The sequence below is a fragment of the Podarcis bocagei genome, assembly GCF_964188305.1.
Source record: "Podarcis bocagei genome assembly, chromosome: 9".
Lineage (NCBI taxonomy): Eukaryota > Metazoa > Chordata > Lepidosauria > Squamata > Lacertidae > Podarcis > Podarcis bocagei.
Window position 1 is genome coordinate 43,081,753 of NC_138134.1, and position 21,192 is coordinate 43,102,944.

General features: G+C 45.8%; 1 protein-coding gene and 1 pseudogene across 9 annotated transcripts in view; one reads left to right on the forward strand and one right to left on the reverse strand.

Annotated features, from left to right (window-relative positions):
• Positions 1–21,192, forward strand: part of LOC308594918 (uncharacterized protein) — a 151,682-nt gene that overhangs the window by 115,712 nt on the left and 14,778 nt on the right. For 6 of the 8 annotated variants that reach the window (XM_081208491.1, XM_081208493.1, XM_081208492.1 and 3 more), the window contains 2 exons: positions 19,704–19,799; positions 20,416–20,473. In XM_081208491.1, the coding sequence (XP_081064617.1) occupies positions 19,704–19,799; positions 20,416–20,473 (154 nt within the window). Of the gene's footprint in view, positions 1–19,703; positions 19,800–20,415; positions 20,474–21,192 lie in introns of those variants that run through there. The other 2 variants (XR_014011661.1, XR_014011662.1) reach the window with 1 other exon arrangement.
• Positions 7,791–10,661, reverse strand: LOC308594450 (tigger transposable element-derived protein 1 pseudogene; annotated as a pseudogene). The gene is made up of 3 exons (XR_014013354.1): positions 10,399–10,661; positions 8,849–10,224; positions 7,791–7,877 (listed from the first exon to the last, which is right to left on the reverse strand). The product of XR_014013354.1 is annotated as a tigger transposable element-derived protein 1 pseudogene (transcript).

The window sequence follows — 21,192 nt, forward strand, 5'->3', positions numbered from 1 at the left end:
GAATAAGTATCGGTCTAGAAGAAAGTGGTCTATTGGGAGTGCAAATTCAGATTATCCAAGTGGAGGAAAATATTCAAGGTTCTTAGGGACTTTATAACTTACCTAGCACATGGGTCTATTTAACCTCTGGTGTCAGCAGTCTCTCAATGTGTAGACCTAGTGAGCTGGCCAAAGATATAATTCACCCCACAGAATATTACTTGCATGTGCAAGTAATTACACAGGAGTTACATTCCTGGGATTACACCTAAAGTCAAAACACAATGGGGGTGATGGTGGGTGGAATTGCCAAAGTCATTCTTCCTGGATGCCTGCCCCCTTTCCACCCCCCTTTTTAAATTTTTTTTGGGGGGGAGGGGGGAGATTGCCAAGTGCATAAAGCTGAATGCGCACACGTTAAATATGTGTAAGTTGTGGGCTTACTGTAGCCTAAAATACAGTTGTGGGGGGGGGACTAATCTTTGCCCTCCCTTAATGGTGCTCTTGGCTTCTAAATGTCCTAAAAGAACATACCGTATTTTTCGCCCTATAGGACGCACCGGCCCATAGGACGCACCTAGATTTTGGGGGGGAAATAAAGGGGAAAAAATTTATTCCCCCCCCCCGCGCGGGGCTGGGGCGGGAGAAGCCCGAGCTTCCCCCGACCCCAGCCCCCAGAATGGGAGCCAGAGTGGCTCCTGGAGCTTGCGGGGCTGGGGGTGGGAGAAGCCCGAGCTTCCCCCACCCCCAGAAAGGGTCCCAGAGCGATGGCGAAGGTGAGCGCACCTTTGCCATTGCTCTCGGAGCTTGCAGGGGCTGGGGGTGGTGGAAGCCCGAGCTTCCCCCACCCCTAGCCCCCAGAAAGGGTCCCAGAGCGATGGCGAAGGTGAGCGCACCTTCGCCATCACTCCCAGAGCTTGCGGGGCTGGGGGTGGGGGAGGCCCAAGCTGGGGGTGGGGGAGGCCGAGCGGCGCAAGGTCCCAGAGCGATGGCGAAGGTACGCGCACCTTCGGCTTCGCTCTCCGACCCGTTCGCGGGGCTGGGGTCGGGGGAAGCTCCGGCTCCCCCGCCCCCAGTCCCCAGAGCAGGTCGGAGAGCGCTGGCGAAGGTGAGCGCACCTTCACCATCACTCCCAGAGCTTGCGGGGCTGGGGGTGGGGGAAGCCGGAGTTTCCAACGACCCCAGCCCCCGGAACAGGTCAGAGAGCGATGGCGATGGTGCGCGCATGTTCGCCATCGCTCTCGGAGCTTGCGCGGCTGGGGGCGGGGGAAGCCGGAGCTTCCCCCGACCCCAGCCCCGCGAACGGGTCGGAGAGCGATGGCGAAGGTGCGCGCACCTTCGGCATCGCTCTGGGACCTTGCGCGGCTGGGGGCGGGGGGAGCCGGAGCTTCCCCCGACTCCAGCCCCACGAACGGGTAGGAGAGCGATGGCGAAGGTGCGCGCACGTTCGCCATTGCTCTGGGACCTTGCGCGGCTGGGGGCGGGGGGAGCCGGAGCTTCCCCCGACTCCAGCCCCGCGAACGGGTCGGAGAGCGATGGCGAAGGTGCGCGCACGTTCGCCATCGCTCTCGGAGCTTGCGCGGCTGGGGGCGGGGGGAGCTGGAGCTTCCCCCGACCCCAGCCCCGCGAACGGGTCGGAGAGCGATGGCGAAGGTGCGCGCACGTTCGCCATCGCTCTGGGACCTTGCGCGGCTGGGGGCGGGGGGAGCCGGAGCTTCCCCCGACTCCAGCCCCGGGAACGGGTCGGAGAGCGATGGCGAAGGTGCGCGCACGTTCGCCATCGCTCTCGGAGCTTGCGCGGCTGGGGGCGGGGGGAGCCGGAGCTTCCCCCGACCCCAGCCCCGCGAACGGGTCGGAGAGCGATGGCGAAGGTGCGCGCACGTTCGCCATCGCTCTGGGACCTTGCGCGGCTGGGGGCGGGGGGAGCCGGAGCTTCCCCCGACTCCAGCCCCGGGAACGGGTCGGAGAGCGATGGCGAAGGTGCGCGCACGTTCGCCATCGCTCTCGGAGCTTGCGCGGCTGGGGGCGGGGGGAGCCGGAGCTTCCCCCGACCCCAGCCCCGCGAACGGGTTGGAGAGCGATGGCGAAGGTGCGCGCACGTTCGCCATCGCTCTCGGAGCTTGCGCGGCTGGGGGCGGTGGGAGCCGGAGCTTCCCCCGACCCCAGCCCCGCGAACGGGTCGGAGAGCGATGGCGAAGGTGCGCGCACCTTCGGCATCGCTCTGGGACCTTGCGCGGCTGGGGGCGGGGGGAGCCGGAGCTTCCCCCCGACCCCAGCCCCCCAACGGGTCGGAGAGCGATGGCGAAGGTGCGCGCACGTTCGCCATCGCTCTCGGAGCTTGCGCGGCTGGGGGCGGGGGGAGCCGGAGCTTCCCCCGACCCCAGCCCCGCGAACGGGTCGGAGAGCGATGGCGAAGGTGCGCGCACGTTCGCCATCGCTCTGGGACCTTGCGCGGCTGGGGGCGGGGGGAGCCGGAGCTTCCCCCCACCCCAGCCCCACGAACGGGTCGGAGAGCGATGGCGAAGGTGCGCGCACCTTCGGCATCGCTCTGGGACCTTGCGCGGCTGGGGGCGGGGGGAGCCGGAGCTTCCCCCGACCCCAGCCCCCCAACGGGTCGGAGAGCGATGGCGAAGGTGCGCGCACCTTCGGCATCGCTCTGGGACCTTGCGCTGCTGGGGGGGATAGCTTCCTGAAGCCTGGAGAGCAAGAGGGGTCGGTGCGCACCGACCCCTCTCGCTCTCCAGGCTTCAGGGAAAGCCTACATTCGCCCCATAGGACGCACCCAGATTTCCCCTTCATTTTTGGCGGGGGGAAAGTGCGTCTTATAGGGCGAAAAATACGGTACTCAGAGCCCACTGCATCAGGCCAATGGCCCATCTAGTCCAGCGTGCCTTTTGCATAGTGGGGAACCTGAAGGCAGGCTATGAGCACAACAGCACTCAAGCTATTAAACCTGTGAAGTTTTAAATTAAGGAGGTGGAATTGCAGGGAGGAGGTAAGGCAGGCCAAAGCTCAGAATGAGCTCAGGCTGGCAATATACATTAAAATTAATAAAAGGTTTCTTCGGCTATATTTGAAGCAAGAGGAAGAACAAGCAAGTAGTAGGTCCTTTGCATGGAGAAGATGGTGAAATGCTGTTGAGTGACAGAGTAAGCAGAACTGCTCAACACCTTCAAGAGGTTGTGGGCTCAGCCTTCACAGGGGAGAAGGCACCTGGTACTGATGAGAACCAGCTGCCTCTGGCCTTCTTAAACAGAGGTCTCAGCAGCAGTCAGATGCTGGAAACAATGCCTTTAGTTCCTAGCCCTACCTTGCTGCTTCCTGCTGGACCCTAGACTCTCTGATTATCTCAGCTAACTGATCTCTAGACTGGACCCTGGGCTCTGCGATCATCTGAATTCCCTGACCTCTGGACTGTTGGGCTTTGTATGTGGATTCTGCTCTTAGGCAAAAGTTCTTCAGAGACTCCTTGTCCCTGCTTGCTTGGCAACGGAACTCAGACAGGGCTACGACAACAAGCTGTCCATCAAAAGATAGCACCTGTACACGCCAGCCACTATGGTGAGATGTGTTGTATTTCTATTTAAATTATAGCAATTATTTCTAGATTTTGCATTTATACACATAAATTAGCACATGCTATTTTTATGCTGATCTGTGCCTTCTTTTGCCTTCTTTCCTGATGAAACATTTCATCATTCAGGAGACATCTTAGGGCAGCCCTGTTCAGGGAAGTTTTTAACGTGTGATATTTTATTGTATTTTTGGTTTTTATGGAAGCCGCCCAGAGTGGCTGGGGAGGCCCAGCCAGATGGACGGGGTATAAATAAATTATTATTATTATTATTATTATTATTATTATTATTTCTCATTTGGTGATACGTATATAAGCAACCAGTCTAGGAAAGAATCACCCTTCCACTAATTCCGAAGCATCCAGATGGGGAACAAGTTTTGTCAGGCTGTTGTATATGGAAAAATAAACCCAAGTTAATCTAATTTTCAAAAGACTTGGTGGAGTCTAGCAGTAGACCAGGCATATAGTTTTCCATGTCCTCTTCATTATAGTTCTTTCTATGGCCTTTTTTTTTTTTTTACTACCTACTGACAAATCACTTCATTCAAGAAACAATATAATTTATGGTATTATTTTCATCAGGCATAAGACTTTTCTAATTCTTTTGTTTTTTCTTTTTACTGGAAATAAGCACAACTGTCTGTTCAGATCTTGCAGCAACTATTCTTTGGATAAAATGGTGACAACCACCCGATTTTTGTCTCAAGAGTGTGAATTAACCACATGCCCTCACCCCTTCTAGATTTTTTTTTTGGTAAAGTTAATTTCCTCATAACATTCATTAGAGCTTAACTCTCTGTACACCAAACCAGATTGTTTGTCTTTTACATTTGGCAATGGCACATACATATGATGTGGTAAGTGTTAAATATACCGCTTCCTTTCACACATGCCTAATACAAACAATCACTAATTCTATAGTACCTTTCATTTTACTGCCCTCTTCTAGGAACCTCTAAAGAGGGTATAGAAAAACATAAATAATGGTTATGTGGCAAAAATCACTTGCCCACATCTTTAAAAAGCAGTAATAACTCCAGCTTTACAGTAAATTCGATAGGTATCACCTTGGCCATATTTCATTTTGTTAAACAAACCATTTCATTTGATTGCTTTTTTAAAAATGCAAACTTTAACACGGCTCCTGGCAGCAAAGAAGGAAAGAGACTGAAGAGGAAGGCAGCATCTAAAGGCATGATCTGCAAGTTAAACACTTTCCAGACTTCTTTAATTTCAATGCTAAAACATAGAAAGTTGCCTTACACAGAGCCAGTCGCCTCAGTCAGCTGATTTGTCATGAAAGCAACTTGTTAGTTACGTATTTGGGGAGTTGTGGCGAGGTGGAGAGAGACTTTTGCTGTTTTGCCTTAAGTAACAAAGCATTTTAGACCAAATATAGGCACTGTAGTAATGGATAATGGTAGATTTAAACATTGTCTCCAGTGGAATGTAGTACTGTACTGTACTATGCCAACAGAGATTCAGCAGGCACCTTCCATTTCAACTGTTGAACAGTTGTTAAAAACTTTTGTGTTCCTCCAGGCTTAGTCAGGCAATTGAGAATATGTGCTTTCATCAGGGACGTCTTTACCATTGGGCGTAGTGGTGTGGCGAGCCAGGGCGCCAAGCATTGGAGGGCGCCAGGCGGAGAGTTCAGGGAGGGGAGAGTGGGGAGGTAAGTGAGGTGGAGTGGGGGCTGGGTGCCTGCACGCCTCCAGCGCCCATCGGAGGCGGGAAGGCTATGGATGCTTTTCCACAGTCTGGAGCACTCTCCGCTGGCTCCACGACACACCACCTCCTTGGCTGCATGGTGTGTGCTTGCATCCCAAGCTCTGCGTATAATAAACGTGATTCTACCACTGCTCCCCCCGTCCACTCTACCTCGAAAGATCCCCACGCTCGAGGCTACATGCTGCAACTGCTGCCCCCAGTGCCCCTCCCTCCTTCCCCTGCTTCTCTACCGCCTTGCACGGAGCCTGCCTCCTCCCACTGCCCCCCCACCTCTGCACTCCTTCCCCTGCCTGATCCCCTCCCAGTCACACTCTCTCCTCCCCAAGCAAGGACAGTGAGACTGTGGCTGAGTGAGTGCACTTCTCTGCTGCAGCAACATGGACAGCCCAGCCCACTTCGCCTGTCCCTGCCAGGACAAGACCCCCGCCTGCCTCCCGTGCATTGAGCCTGGCTGCCCGGGGCAGCAGCGTGAGGCTGGGAACAACTTTGGGGTCCCCCTTAAAAAAAGGTTGACAACTCTGGGAAATGGGGGGGGGGTGCCGGAGGGATCTTTGCACCATGACGCTGGATATGCTTAAGACGGCCCTGGCTTTCATAATAGTAGATGGTCTCTGATTTTAACTATTTTAAGTGGTTTTTATTAGAGAGATTGTAAACCACATTTTTAAAAATGATATAGTGGCATATAAATGTTAGTTAATAAATAAATAAATAAATAAATAAATAAATAAATAAATAAATAAATAAATAAATAAATAAATAAAATGGGTTGGAGGCAACATCCCACCCTTTTGTTCTTGTGGTTACTTTAATTTTCCTATGCAGTTGTGTATTAACCTGTTCATCAATAAACAGCCTCTTGTTCTGGGCCTACAAAGTGAGTAATCCTGCTTTATATTCAAGGACTTCTCCGTACATCTTGCCCAGTTGTCTTTTACTCTGACCGTCCATGGCTTTGCAGGATTTTGGAAACTTAAGAGGGTCTCACAGTCTCTGGTCCCCTGCTACTTACTACCAATGCTTTTAACTAGAGATGTCTGGGATTAAACCTAACACCGTCCACCTGCAGAAATGCAATTATAGTGCCTCTAAATGAATGGTGCAAACAGTTTCATTTCCTTCACTGAAACCAACAGAACCAAAGTACAACTAAACAAAGCAGTTAAATTTGACTGGATCCTGACTAGTGTGTAACAAATAAACAACTTGGGTTTAAATACAATTTTCACACATATTTTAAACCAGCTGTTTATAATTTAAGATGTAAGGCTACATTGCTCAGAATGCTCATTCCCACTAATAATGCATATTTTAGCCTTTATTGATAACCAGGCTAATCAGATGTCCACATAGATAACGCAAGAGAAGCTCAAAAGGTGAAAATGCTGTTACAACTTGCACTTTCAGGTTACTGATAATTATTCACAGTGGTCAAAAAGAAACAGTGAAAAGGGAAGGGAATAAGAAAATAGAAGCTGGAGAATGCTGGACTTTACCAACAGGATTTAGAATCGTGAGATTATAGAGTTGGAAGGAGCATTGGTGGTTTTCCAGGATGAAGCCATAGTCAGTGCAGGATCTGCTTCAATGACTGTACAGCCCTAGCATCCTTGAAAAATGGCTGCATGTCCTCTGCTAAAATTTTAAGAAGGCTGTGAAAACCTTTTAAAACAAAGGGGAATGAGTTGTCTTGTCAATATCCCATTTTTACCTGGTTATTACATTTTTTTTAAAAAATGAAGGCTATTTTAACTTTGTACTTCTTTGACTATTGCATATATTTGTGTGTGTTAGTAACAAATACATACATATGCTTACATACAACCCATGTGCATGTGTGAGAGAGATTCTGGTTTGTTATTAGCTGTCTTTGGAGATTTGGAAATGTAAGGTATCAATGGGTAAGAAATTGGTTTTGAGGAAAGATCTGAAAGGAGAGAGAGAAAGAATGGGGTTGTTCAGTGAGAAATTATTTCATAGCTCTTGACGTACCGTGTTGTGTTAATCTTTTCTATCATACTCAAGTGCATTAGGTCATCTTTCAAGGCCTTCACTATAAAGAGTAGCTGATTACATGTAGAGATATTGTCTCTCATTAGCAGCTTTAAACTCATGGGTGGAGATCAAAGAGAACCAAGTGACTGTGCCTAGTATGGATGAAAGGACACACAAGAAAGCCTAATGCAGAATGACAGCGACTGCAGGCCATCCATTGATACGTAGTCAATGAAATATCAAGATGAGAGGCCACATGAAAGATGGGAAATTTGATTACTGTGTGACCAAAAAACCCCCCCATAAACAACAGCACCCAAACCCTTGGCCTTTCATTATTTAAAATGGACATGATTCATCCTTCTCTGGGTGCTGTGCCCCCATGCAAGGGGGGGGCCTCCATAGTATTCAGTGGAACCCTCTTTCTTCCTTCCCCCTCTGCTTCAATGAATGTGAAAGGGTTGTGAAAGTGACTTAAAGGGCTGTGCACACCTCTTAGTCCCACCTTTCAGGCATAGGCCCCTATAAGGTATCCTGGAGGCTCAAGGCCCTTTTCCTCCTCCTCACTGTCATTGTCTCTTTGCTTTTTTTCCATCTAAGCAAGTAGAGTTACAAGACTGGGGTGGTGAACTAGGATCCTCCACTTGAGGATGTATAGATTATGTCCGCATGGGAACTGAGAAAGCTTAGCAAGCTATTCTTGTATTTAAGATAATGGTTTAGCTATTAACAGTGCTAAATCCAAATGAGTGGTCATTAGTAAGAGAAAGTGTTGCACGAATGATACAATGGCTCTACAGGAAAACAGCAAGTGTAAATCTCATTGCTACATTGCTGTAATTCTTCTGATTCAGGGCTCTTCAAATGAAATGAAAATGGTTGCTTATATAGAAACCTTAAATAGGCTTTTGAAATCATTCTACAGTGGTGCCCCGCAAGACGAAATTAATTCGTTCCGCAAGTTTTGTCGTCTAGCGAATTTTTCGTCTTGCGAATCACGAAATCCCATAGGAATGCATTGAAAATCAATTAATGCGTTCCTATGGTCAAAAAAAGTCCAAACAAAGCCAAATTTGGTACAACAACAGTTTATTAACTGCTCTTTAAAGTCACACATACTGTAAAGAGCAGTTCAAAAATTGAAGGGAAAATAAATTAACTTTATAAACATGACAGAAAAACATTTAAAAATCAACAAAGTGCACAGTACATTTTCGAAGACTCTGGGGGACCACTCGAAGAAGGCTCCTCTTCCACTCTTTGCTTCTTGGTCAAGAACCTGTCCATAGTCTGCTGCTTCATCCGCCTTTTCAGCAGCTCCCTGAAAGGCGACATGACCCTCGTATCATAAAAGTTCCCAACGTCATGTGCCACGTGCTTCTCAGGGTGGTGTAGATCTGCAAAAGTCTGCACCTCCTTCCACTTCAGGCAAATGTCCCTCAGTTTTTCAGAGGACAGCCGTTCCTCAGCTGCTTCCTCCTCTTCCAGTGAGGCCTGCTCCTGCGCAGCCTCTGCCTGCAGTTCGACCAGCTCCACGGTGGTCAGCTCGTCGTCGTGCTCCTCCACCAGCTCGCAGACGTCCTCCTCCGTGACCTCCAGGCCCATGGTCCTCCCCGAGGCAACAATGTCCTGCACCACTGTTGACTCTGGTGCATCAGAGTCACTTGGTGCCACACAGTCCGGCCACAGGCTGCGCCAAGCGCAATTCAAATTTCTCTGGCTGATCCCTTTCCAGGCCGTGGTGACCATCTTCAAGCAGGTGACGATGTCGAAGTGGTCCTTCCAGAATTCCCGCAGGGTGATGGTGGTGCAGTCAGTCACCTCGAAGCATTGCCTGAAAAGCTCCTTGGTGTAGAGTTTTTTGAAATTGGCGATGAGCTGCTGATCCATCGGCTGGAGCAGTGGCGTGGTGTTAGGCGGCAGGAACATGATGTTGATGAAGCTGAACTCCTCCAACAAGTCCACCTCAAGGCCTTTAGGATGGGCAGGAGCATTGTCCATCAGAAGCAAAGCCTTCAGCGGCAGGTCGTTGTCCAGCAGGTACTGCTTGACAGCAGGGCCAAAAGCAAGATTGACCCAGTCCACAAACAGCACACTTGTGACCCAAGCCTTGCTGTTGGATCGCCACATGACACTCAGCCGCTCCTTGTCGATCTTGTGTCTCTTGAAGGCCCGTGGGTTCTCCGAGTGGTACACCAGCAGGGGCTTGATCTTCAGGTCGCCGCTTGCGTTGGCACAGAAGAGCAGGGTCAGACGGTCCTTCATGGGCTTGTGGCCAGGCAACTTGGACTCCTCCTGAGTGATGAAAGTCCTTTTGGGCATCCTCTTCCAAAACAGCCCGGTCTCGTCGCAGTTGAAGACCTGCTGTGGAACGTAGCCCTCCGTCTTCACAACCTCCAGGAACTCCGCTGCAAAGTCTTCAGCCGCAGGAACATCAGAACTGGCAGCCTCTCCATGCCTGACCACGCTGTGGATGCCAGATCTTGTCTTGAACCGTTCAAACCAACCTCTGCTAGCCTTGAAGACTTCTGGCTCGGCTGAGGTTCCTGGCTGTTCCCGGATGAGGTCAGCATGCAAGGCCTTGGCCTTCTCACAAATGACGGCCTCAGACACTGTGTCCCCTGCACGCTGCTTCTCTTCTATCCAGATGAGCAGCAACTTCTCGACCTCCTCCAGAACAGCTGGGCGGTTCTTCATGATCCTGGTGACTCCCTTGGCTGCATCAGTCGCCAGGATCTTCTCCCTCATCTTCAGGATGGTCCCGATGGTTGATGGATTCCTCCCGTACTCCCTGGCGATGTCCGTCACACGCATTCCGCCGTCGTGCTTCCGGATGATCTCCTTCTTCATTTCCAGCGTCACCTTCTCCTTCTTCTTCTCGCCGGCCACCGCAGCAGCAGTCTTCTTGGGTCCCATGGCAGCACAGCTCTTACCTTCGTAAACTCAGAAAAAGAAAAAGAAATCAGTGATGTGCTTCAAATCCAAAAAATTCAAAAGCACCCAGCCACCCACCACACAGAAATTAAAACCCAGAACCAAGGCCTTGAATCCCAAGCACCCCAACCCAAAATCCAAAATCCAAAAAACCCCAAAAAAGTTTTAAAAGTTTAACTTACCAAATGGATGCAAGAGAAGTTCTGGAAAAGCTTCAACAATCAATCACCGAAGTCTTCAGAAACCTCAAATGGCTGCAAAATAAGTTTTGGAAAAGCTTCAAAAATCACCAATGTCTTCAAAAACCTCAACTGCTCCCACAGACACCCACCCACCCACAACACAGAAATTGCAAACCCCTCCCCAACTGCTCCCCCAGCCCCTCCCCAACTGCTGCAAACCCCTCCCCAACTGCTGCAAACCCCTCCCCAACTGTTCCCCCAGCCAGCCAGCACTCAGAAATTCAAACTCAGAAATTTTTTTTTGAAAAAAAACAATCTTGCCCAATGGTCACAGAAAATCATAAAAATTCCAAAAAACGGCCCACAAGCCCACAGATTCCTGCAGAAACCTCCCCAACTGTTCCTCCAGCCAGCCAGCACTCAGAAATTCAAAGGCTACCAAACCACGTGCTAACAGTTGCTCCTCGAAGTCAAGTCGCAACTGCAGCTGTTCAAGCTAAGCACCCTTGGTTTTAACGGTTTTTAGACAAAGGAAACAAAGTCGCGAGACGTTTTCGTCTTGCGAAGCAAGCCCATAGGGAGATTCGTCTTGCGAGGCAAATCGAAAACGGAAAAACCTTTCGTCTAGCGAGTTTTTTGTCTTGCGAGGCATTCGTCTTGCAAGGTACCACTGTATGCAATTTTAAACATTTTTTGAGCAAATACTAATAATGTTAATTTTCAGTGCAGAAATATGGAGCTTTTCCAATATTACTGCAGCTGAAAAATTCAAATCCATTTTCTATGCATTATTTCAGGGGTATTCAAATCAACCCCTAAGTGTTGAGGCAATTGGATCCCTGGACTAATATATGTTGGGATGTTTAGCTATTGGTGCAAAGTAATTCAAAAGTCTGAAGATAAGCTCCCTAAGGCCTGACCTGAGGAACAGATGCTGCTAGCTCTGCATATTTAATAGTTTCAAGATGTTTCAGATTTATTACTGCATTATGGACACTGAGTCCATTTAGAAATGTAACAAGGAACATTTTAAATAAAAAGGGCTAAGTGTAGGAGGTGGGACAAAGATGGACTTAAGTGATCTTTCCTCTGCATGTACTGTGCATTGATTAAGAGGTGCAAAACATCAGCATCAGTATGAAAAAGTCTGCCATTTCCTTTGAAAATGGAAAACTACTGCAGAGCTTTTAGTTGTCTCTATTTTGAACAATAGAGGGACGCGGGTGGCGCTGTGGGTAAAACCTCAGTGCCTAGGACTTGCTGATCGTAAGGTCAGCGGTTCGAATCCCCGTGGCGGGGTGAGCTCCCACCGTTCGGTCCCAGCTCCTCCCCACCTAGCAGTTCGAAAGCACCCCTAAGTGCAAGTAGATAAATAGGGACCGCTTACCTAAGCGGGAAGGTAAACCGCGTTTCCTTGCGCGGCGCTGGTGCTGGCTCACCAGCGCAGCCTAGTCACACTGGCCACGTGACCCGGAAGTGTCTCCGGACAGCGCCAGCTCCTGGCCTATAGAGCGAGATGAGCGTGCAACTCCAGAGTCGGACACGACTGGCCCGTACGGGCAGGAGTACCTTTACCTTATTTTGAACAAACAGAATCAATAGTTCAGCTTGGGAGATTTTGGAGTAAACTAGTCCAAAACAGATTACATATCTGTAGGGTTCATTAAAATGTGCCTCAAGAATAGGGTTTGGATGCTATTTTATTTTATTTTATTTTAAGCAGTTAAGAGGTGGTATTGCCCCATTCTCCACTCAGGGATGCGGCCCACTGAAGGCGTTGTGTTGTGTTGTGTTGTGTTGTGTTGTGTTGTTTGGAATTGTAATTACCTTTATAACAGAATGCTCTAGGTTGTGTACAATAGTTTTGGTAAAAGCAAAACATTTAAAAGATTTGCCCAAACCCAAGACTGAGTATTTCCCATAATTGATTGTTTGGAAAGGGTGAGAGGCACTAGCATGTATTGTGTGACCGGTACCATGCCAGAAAGGTATGGGATCATTTTTATATCCTTTTCAAATTTTGAAATTTTAAAAAAAAGATTAATGCTTGTTCAGTGTTTTCAAGGGCTTCACGTGCATTGTGTAATCCTTACACCAATCCCTCAAGGTAGATTTCTGTACAATTTGTTATTTTGTCATCTGTTTGTAATTGGCAGGCAAGTGGGCAAAGCATCAGTCACTCACTGCATATTCATCACCCAGTGTTAATTATATTAGTTTAGAAAATCTGGTGTTGATAGTCAAAGGGTGCAGTACAATTACCCATCCAGCGGAGCCTATTACTGCAACAGCTTCAGTATCAAGGTAGTTATCTTCCAGGATGTTGGCAAGGTCTGGGTTTGTAAATAGAGACATTGTTAAATGTCCATCAGCCTTGTCATACAAAGTGAGCCTTTTCTGTCCCCTGATACAAACTGCCCATTGTAACCCAGAAGTACATTCTTTTGGAGATGTATAATCTTGAAGTGAAGCTAAAATCTCTAAAAATGGGATTATTGCAGGGATGATTACTGGAGATATTCACTAGTCCTGATCCTTCCTTGATTAGGAGAAGAACTCACGGTCTTTGTGTTTTATGATTCACAGCATGTCAGTATGGGCTAAGTAGCATGGCTGGCTTACCTGGTTGACTCTTGATTTTCATCAGGCTCATAATATACCTTGGTGATGGAAAAATGAGCTGTGAGCATAAAGAAGGCAGGCAGTGAAGATTGCAACATGATTTAAAGCTGGACAGGAAAGCCCTAAGTATGCTTCCAACAGATTAGTTTCATTCCAAAAATAGTGGTTATGAGAGCTGTAGTGTTTAATACATTAGATTAAGCAATTAAATACATATTTAATCGACTAAAAATGTGTCCCTGTTTAGTTAGTATTTATAGCAAATACTTGCACAAACTGAAAGGGGCAAGGACTGTTTTAAGGCACTTTTGCTCATGTAGAGGGAATGTCTGTAAGAACGCCCTTAGAAACATTCTTCTAAACCTAGATGATGCTTGCTATGACACATATTGTCTAGAAACATTGACAGTTCACTCCTTGCTTCAGAACTATTGTTAATCAATCAATTAATTGACAAGTAGTGAAATCCTGTGAGCGTAGGGGAGTCATCATAAACTGAAGTCAGTGTAGGTTCTACTGGAGGTGTGGCAAATCTTTGGGTCTCCAGATGCTGATGAACTAAAAGTCCCACCAGTCCCAGCAAGTATGGGCAATAACTAAAGGTGATGGGGGCAACAAAGGTTCCTCACAAGGGTGAAGAAATGGGCAGATTCATAGTGTGCATATGTATGGATCAGAGGAGAAGACAGCTTGCTCCAGATCCTACCTTCCCCCAACAGAATAAAATTAAGGCACCAAAATAGCTGTCATAATGAAATACACAACTATTGAAGCCAATGCAGCATTCAAGATTAATGCCTCCCATCTCCTCTCTCATTCCTCGTCCCTCCCCCCAACACAGTGGAGAATATCGCTATTCCAAAATTTCATCCTGTCCCCCCACCCCCACCACCATTCTCCATCAATTAAAAAGAAAAGAAATTACATCTGTTTTCTCTGCTCACTGCCAGATAATCCCCAAGGGGATGTCTTGGTCGAAGGGAGCCACAGTGATGGAATATATATGGTTTTAGAAGCTATTGGAATATTGGTTTTTCAAAAGTATAGGCATTGGACAGAGGTGAGAGTTGGGAGAGAAATTCTGAACACTGTCATGAGTAAGCAAGCTGCATGACCAGCCAGCCAGGCTGCTCGCCATGTTGTCCTGGAGCAGAGTGAATTGAATCACCCTCCTACCTCTTACACATGCATCTGCTCCAGCTTAGTCACGGGGTCAAAGAACAGTGGCTTTCCCCACATGGTGGGTGAAGTCTGTGTTCTAAAGAGGCTAATTGATGTCAGGCACTTTCAGTCTGATCGGTAGACCATGGCAAACAGGAGTGCCCAGATGAGCGACTGTGGCTGGAGACCAGCAGAACAATTGGAGAAGAGTGCCCTGACTTTCTCATGCTGTTACTTCATTTGTCTTTCCTCTGGTTCAGCTCCTTTATTAATGACCAAACTTCAATCCACTGTGCAAATAAAGCTACAACTTGCCATGCTGGCTGAATATGCCGCTCAAATATACTAGCATTCACATACTCAAACCAACACTTAATCTGCGAATTTGCTTTCCTTCCACGTTGTTTCCAATCTTCTTGTTGTTGCGTGCTTTTTTTGAAGTCTTCATACCAAGACAAGAGGCTGTCATTGAATTACTATGCAAATCTGCTTTAAAATACATAGTAATCTGAGCCATGTCCTCATGCATATTTGAAAGAGTTCTCAACCCCCAAGTTTTACATATAGTGGTTAGGGAAAACAATAGGCTAAAAGCACTTAAAGTGGTACAGTATTTGGGAACTGTTTGCTTAGGGGAATAAAATAACGTCTAGAATAAAAAGATAATGTTGTTGTGATTGCTGCCTCTGGAGCCCTCCCGCTCCCAGAGGGGAATATTTACGTTGAGAGATATGATACAGAGCAGTGATCTCCAAAATGTTTTCCCACAAACCACTTGAAAATTGCTGAGGGTCTTGGTGGTCCGCCTAATGATTTTCCTTCCCTCTTGTTTTGTCATTGTAATGTGCTGTGCTAGATGCTAAACTACTTTTTTTAAAAAAGTTTATACCCCCCATCCTGACGCCAGCTATGACTTTAATCCTTTGAGGAAGGCAGAGCCACCTCCTCTGTCACTTCTGGTCTGTCCCACTCACCTTTGGGAGGACCACCAAGTTATAAGAACAACGGAGCAGCCATTGTGCCTACCATTCTTTATATGTAAGTGGCTGTGCATCCCTGCAATTGCCACCGTGGACCACCTAAATGAAGCTCATGGGCCACAGGGGGTCTGTGGACCACACTATGGGAACCACTGATATAGGGGGCTTGGCATCACAGCTCTGATTAAATTTAGCACTTTCTGCAGTTGCTCTAATGTAAAAATAACAATGTCAGAAGATCCAGTTGCAGATCTTCCAGGTAATACTTTGGCCCCAAAGCCAGAGTAGCTGAATTATGGCCCTCCAGATGTTGGACTACAATTCCCATCAACCCCAGCCAGCATGGCCATTGGTCAGGGATGATGAATGATAATGGTAATCCAGCAACATCTAGAGGGCCACAGTTTAGCCTAAAGGGTTATATATTTAACAGGATAAGTAACTCATCAGGCACATCATCTGTGATAATGACCATTGGTGCTCTTGGGTAATTTTAGACTCTGGTCTTACCAAGTCCACACATTTAAGAGGGTAATGTATATCACATCGCTTAAAATAGTGAAAATAGTGAAATAGTGCTTCAGGTTAAGAACTTTGCTTCAGGATGAGAACAGAAATTGTGCTCCGGTGGCACGGCAGCAGTGGGAGGCCCCATTAGCTAAAGCGGTGCTTCAGGTTAAGAACAGTTTCAGGTTAAGTACGGACCTCCGGAACGAATTAAGTACTTAACCTGAGGTACCACCGTAAAAGTGTATATAATCTGATAATGTAACTCTGTCATTGTTACCAACTTTTTAGAAAGTCCTTTGCTATTTGGATTCATTTTTTCCTAAAATGTCTGCTCCTGGTTGTGTGTGTGTGTGTGTGTGTGTATGTATTAATTTTGCTGTTTTCTCAATACTTTCACCCCTCTGTTATTTGTAGTTGTATTGAACAGAAAATATGTAAAAATGTGGTAAACCTGTCCTCATGCATTGCAGGGCCCTCTGCTGAGTAATGCCCTGGGCAAGTAGAGGAGACCCCTTCTTCAGACTTTCTCCTTAAACTCATGCAAGGCGGTGGGAGGAGTGGGACTTGACAATGGAGTATTACTACCTATCACATGATTATTCACACGTGAATAATCTGGACGTCTAAATAGAGTTTCTGTGGTTGCCAGAACAGGGCCAAGCAAACAGTTATCCTATAGCAGGATAAACAAAATGGCAGAAGGAAAGACAACTGACTGTTTTCAACTGGTTAATGTCTTTCCCCTCTAATCAGCAGTTTGGCCAAGCCATTCTCAGTCTTTGGCCAAAGAGTCTTATCACTTCACAATTTACTTCAAGTCTGCCTTTCAATTAGGTAATTATTATGTATGCTGTTTTCCACTATTTTGAACACAGTTGCTGGGGTGGCTGAAAAAGGGACCATGTTTATTATTAGCAAGTGAAGGAATCATAAAGGAAAAAATGAAGAGATGAAGAGAAGTCTTTTTGTTTCCATGGTGTTCCATTGGATCATTCCTGAATGACATTTTACCATGTAACAAAGAACAGTCATGTTGTTGTGCAACCCTCATGAAAACCAAGCTAGGATACGTTGGCATTGGTTTAGATTTTTCCTTGGTCATTCCCTAAAATATCAGGACTCTGACATATCCAAATGTTTTTAATATCTTGGAGGAACAAGGTTGTATTCCTTGACAACATGAATGCTTCCCATATGTGTCCTTTTGTTAAAACCACTTTAAAAATGCCCCCTTAGATTTTTTTAGATCTTAAATAGTTGAGCATTTCTTTCAGCTTTTTGTGTAATAGAACACAGAATGTGGTGTAGAGAAGCTGCCACATCTGACCACATCTAATAAAATAGTCATTCAGGATATGCCCAAGCCAGGTCTCATGGTCTGTATCTATTTCCTGAGAAAGTTTCAGGTTAGATTTCCTTCGTTTTCCTTCCAGCTACTAACTCCTTTAGTATCAAATTTAGATTTTGGACTGCAAGGTGTAATAAATGGTGTGGGTTATGTTGATGATTTAAATTTCATACTCACTCTTTACCATAAGGTCCCAGCGTGAGTTGCAGCAATATAAAGACATAACATTAAAATTCCGTAAGACAATTTTCAATCAGAGAAATAGGGTGAGTCCTTAAAAATATTTCTCAGTTCTCAAAGGTCGTGGTAAAGATTTGCAAAGCCTCAAGCACATGATAACTGACATTCTGCCACTGGGTGGCACTTGATGATGGAAGTAACTCTAGTGGGAATGCTAGGTTGTTGAAAGAGAATTGGAGAGGTTGAAAAGCTTGCGCCAAACCACAGGTAGCCAGCTGAGTTAAACCAGAAATTAATAATTATGTGATGCATGGAGTTGTACAGTCAGCCTCCAAAGGAGCCCCAAAGATGGATGCCAGCCAGCTGTAAGAGTGAGAAACAAAGACAAGGGGGTTTCAAACTGACCCTTTGACATTAGCCTGGCATGAAACCTGCTATGTTCCTAGCAGAAGGAAAACTGGAAACAACTGTTGAGGCCTGCAGGAGGGGGGCAGAAAAACTTCATGGTTCGAGCAAAACAAAAGCACAAAAGGGAACAGGCTGCTAAGCATGAGAGAAAACAGCTCAAGTGCATTTTAAAAATGTGCATTTCAAGAGGCATACATTGAGGGGGGAACCACATATTTAAATATGTATTTTGTTATAAAATATGTATTAAATAATACAAATATTAGTGGATTTTTTTAAAATAAGGAATTGCAGCTTAATGCTGAAGTGAGATGGATGGGCTTCTGAATAAGCACATGTGAAATTGATATGGACAAGAAATAGACTATCCATCCATACCTAATTTTGCTTACCTTCCCACCTGGAGAAGAGTCCTAGGGAACTTGAAGTAAAAATGAGCTATAAACTTCACTTTGTGACATTTTGTTTTGTTAAGGTACTACTAGCTTGTAGCTTTTGCATTCTTTACCCTCCATGACAACATTGCATCAGAAGAAAGCCCCTTTGCCCAGTCTGGGTAGCAGCCCCCAGGTCTCTTGCATTACTTTCAAAATGTACATTTTGTCTCCTGCCTTGCATAGGAAGGCATAATGGCTACCCTCTGAACAGATAAGGTAAAAGTTAACAAACTTTACAATTACATATTAGGTAACAATTAAGATATATGGTACAAGGAATCGTATAATGAGGAAAGACCAGTCCTAGCTGCAGACAAGGGAACAGAACACACCAGAGGGCAGCATTTACTAGTCATTGTCACTTTTACTTGGCACGTGTATTTCCACTAAAAAAAACTTTTTAAAAATTTAACTACGGTACTGTGTCACTTAGTTTTTAAAAATTAATGAAATGTCACTTTTAGCTCTTAGCCCTTTTAAAGACTAATACAATTTTTGAGTCTTACCTATGTTCTTGACAATATTTGATTGCTAGTCTTTAATGCTTCTGCCACTCAGACACAGAAAATATTTAAATAAGACTGCATGCTCAAAGTCATTAAGAACAGATTAATTATGCCTTAACTAGGAAGAGATGCTGAACATGCATTCTGACTTGTAAATTTAGCACACATCAGTGGATCATGTGACATAAAGGGAGAAAGCTTATAGAAGTTCCCCGGTTCTCTACCTAGGGCTGAAAAAAAGTTTCCTGTCTAAAACCCTGGAAAGCTGCTACCAGTTAATATATCCCAAGGATCAGTGGTCTCCCTCTGATGGCGGTGCATGGAATGATTAGCCTGATAATCTCCCACACTCCTTACCTTCAGTGAGATGCATCAGTAGGATTTCATGCATAACATAAAATGTTGTGCATTGTATTTTATGCAGGTTTATTCAAGTCAGTGTCGCCACAGTCATAAAGGATTATGTCCCTGTACCTTAAGACCATGTAAGGCTGAAGTCAGCCCAACTCTTTGTTGGGGTATGTCCTTAGCATCACTTTAATATATGTACAGTAGTTTCCCTTTCATTGTCTTTAACAGCTGTGCTATGGAGAGGGCAAAAAGTTAATTCACCGCCATCCCCCTTTCAATTAATGTTTGGATGGGGCATTCTAATCTGCAGTGGTGAACTGGGAGTACAGAACCAAATAATGGCAGTTGTTAGTCCAAATGAATACAGGATTCAATATAACATGTGTCCCATGAATTTTAATTACATTATTTTAAATGTACACACACTCAAACCTGACAAACCAAAATGAACATGAAAATATTTAAAACTGCATCATGAGAGTGTTTTTGCCAACTTTTGTTTTATTTCACAATCCTTGTGAACCATGATAAGACTGCCACCGGTGGTGTTTTGTTAGATGCTTGTTGTGTAAACTCCAGTGAAGTAGTAATTTCCTGTTTCTGAAGATGATAATAACTATCAGCAGCTCTAGGAAAACAACACAGGTAAATATGACTAGTGAAGCTTAAGCTCTGTTGGTTGTAAATACACTTTCAACTGATTCATATTTCTGATGTGATGTCTTTTTCTGAGGGAAACAGTAGTACTACTAGTAATAATAATAATAGTAATTTCTCATTTCTTACTCCTTCTATTCCACAGTCCTGCTCCAAGGCCCAGTGACCTCTCTCTGCTTCCAGATTGATCCACAAGCCAGCTGTGTCAGGAGACAACAAAATTTTCAGTTGACCAAGCCAGGTAGGCATTTTAGTGGCATTACCTTAACAAAGAGACTGGTTTGACCAGTATAGCAGTCCCTTCCCATTTTACAGATACCAGACTACAAGCTTGGAGACCCACAGGCATAATCCAAAGCAAACCTCCCAGTCCTATAACAATACTGTACTTTTGCTTCAGCACCTTCTTAGGACTGCCCCCTTTTTTTTGGTTTAGCTGACAGTTTGAAAACTCTGTAGAAGCACAGGAGGCAAAAGTTGTATTTTGGACATGAAGACATTGGGAAACGGGAAATACTTGCACTTCATGTGTCTCCTACTCTTTTCAGTAACTTATTCCCTTCCATGATGTTTTGGGAAACCAGTGTTTTGTAATACTGTAGTATTTTAAGAAGCCTGGCCTTGGGTTGAACTGTAAAACACCCATTCTGTGCCCTCACCAAGCCCTAGCTGCAACAGAGCAATAGAAGGAACTTTTGTTTTATCTCTACTTCTCTCAGCAGCTTCCTGTGAGCAGGGGTTGTTTGACAACACTCCTGAACCAAACAATAATTTCACCTCACCACAAATTAAAGCTGTTCAACTTCATAACAACATTTATAAAAACAACTGTTAACCTTTTTATCTTCATCTGCCAGAGGAAAATTGGAAGGTGACGAGGCGAGACTCCACACTCCCCTACAGACCTCCAGGCAGGTAAGATTTCCTAAAGTGGTCTAGGAGTTCAACTGAAAAAGCAGCAACAACAACAACTGTGCATTCTCCACTTATCCTGCCAGTGGGTACCACAGAAAATCCCATTGAAATGGATAGAGCAGTAGGTGGCTAGAACCTATTCAAAGACAAAAAACGAACAGCTCTTGCCATTTAGAAATGGTACGAGATGAAACAGCTAATGAAATAAGAAAATTAGGACTGAATTACAATATGGCCCTATGCAGCCAGTGGAGGCTGGTCCATTGGAGTGAATGAAGCACAGTTCCACTAACCTCAACCTGCCTTTATCCAGCCCCCACCTGACTCCTCCTTACCTACAACTAGTAGGTACGTTCCTCCTTCTTAGTCTTTGTGTTGCCTTTTTAAAAGAACTCATCAGGGATTAGGTTGTGGACCACACTAGACTTACTTGGCTGTGCCTGACTTTGTCTGCTTTTGGCCTCCCTGCTTTCCACCCTACCAGCCCCAATGGGTAGCAGGCACTACTGTCTCCAAGAGTTATGTCCATTTGGCAGGATAAGATGGCTGCTTTCTCTGACTGCATCTGCAGGACAGAGATATTTCAGCATAATGAATTTAAGCCAGCATAGCAAAACTATTGCACTGGCAATAGGCTGGGCTGGATTAAGCCTTGTGTTGGCAGAATATGGCAAGGATGGGATATGGGCAGAACTGGAAGTATGCCAAGGGAGGAGCAC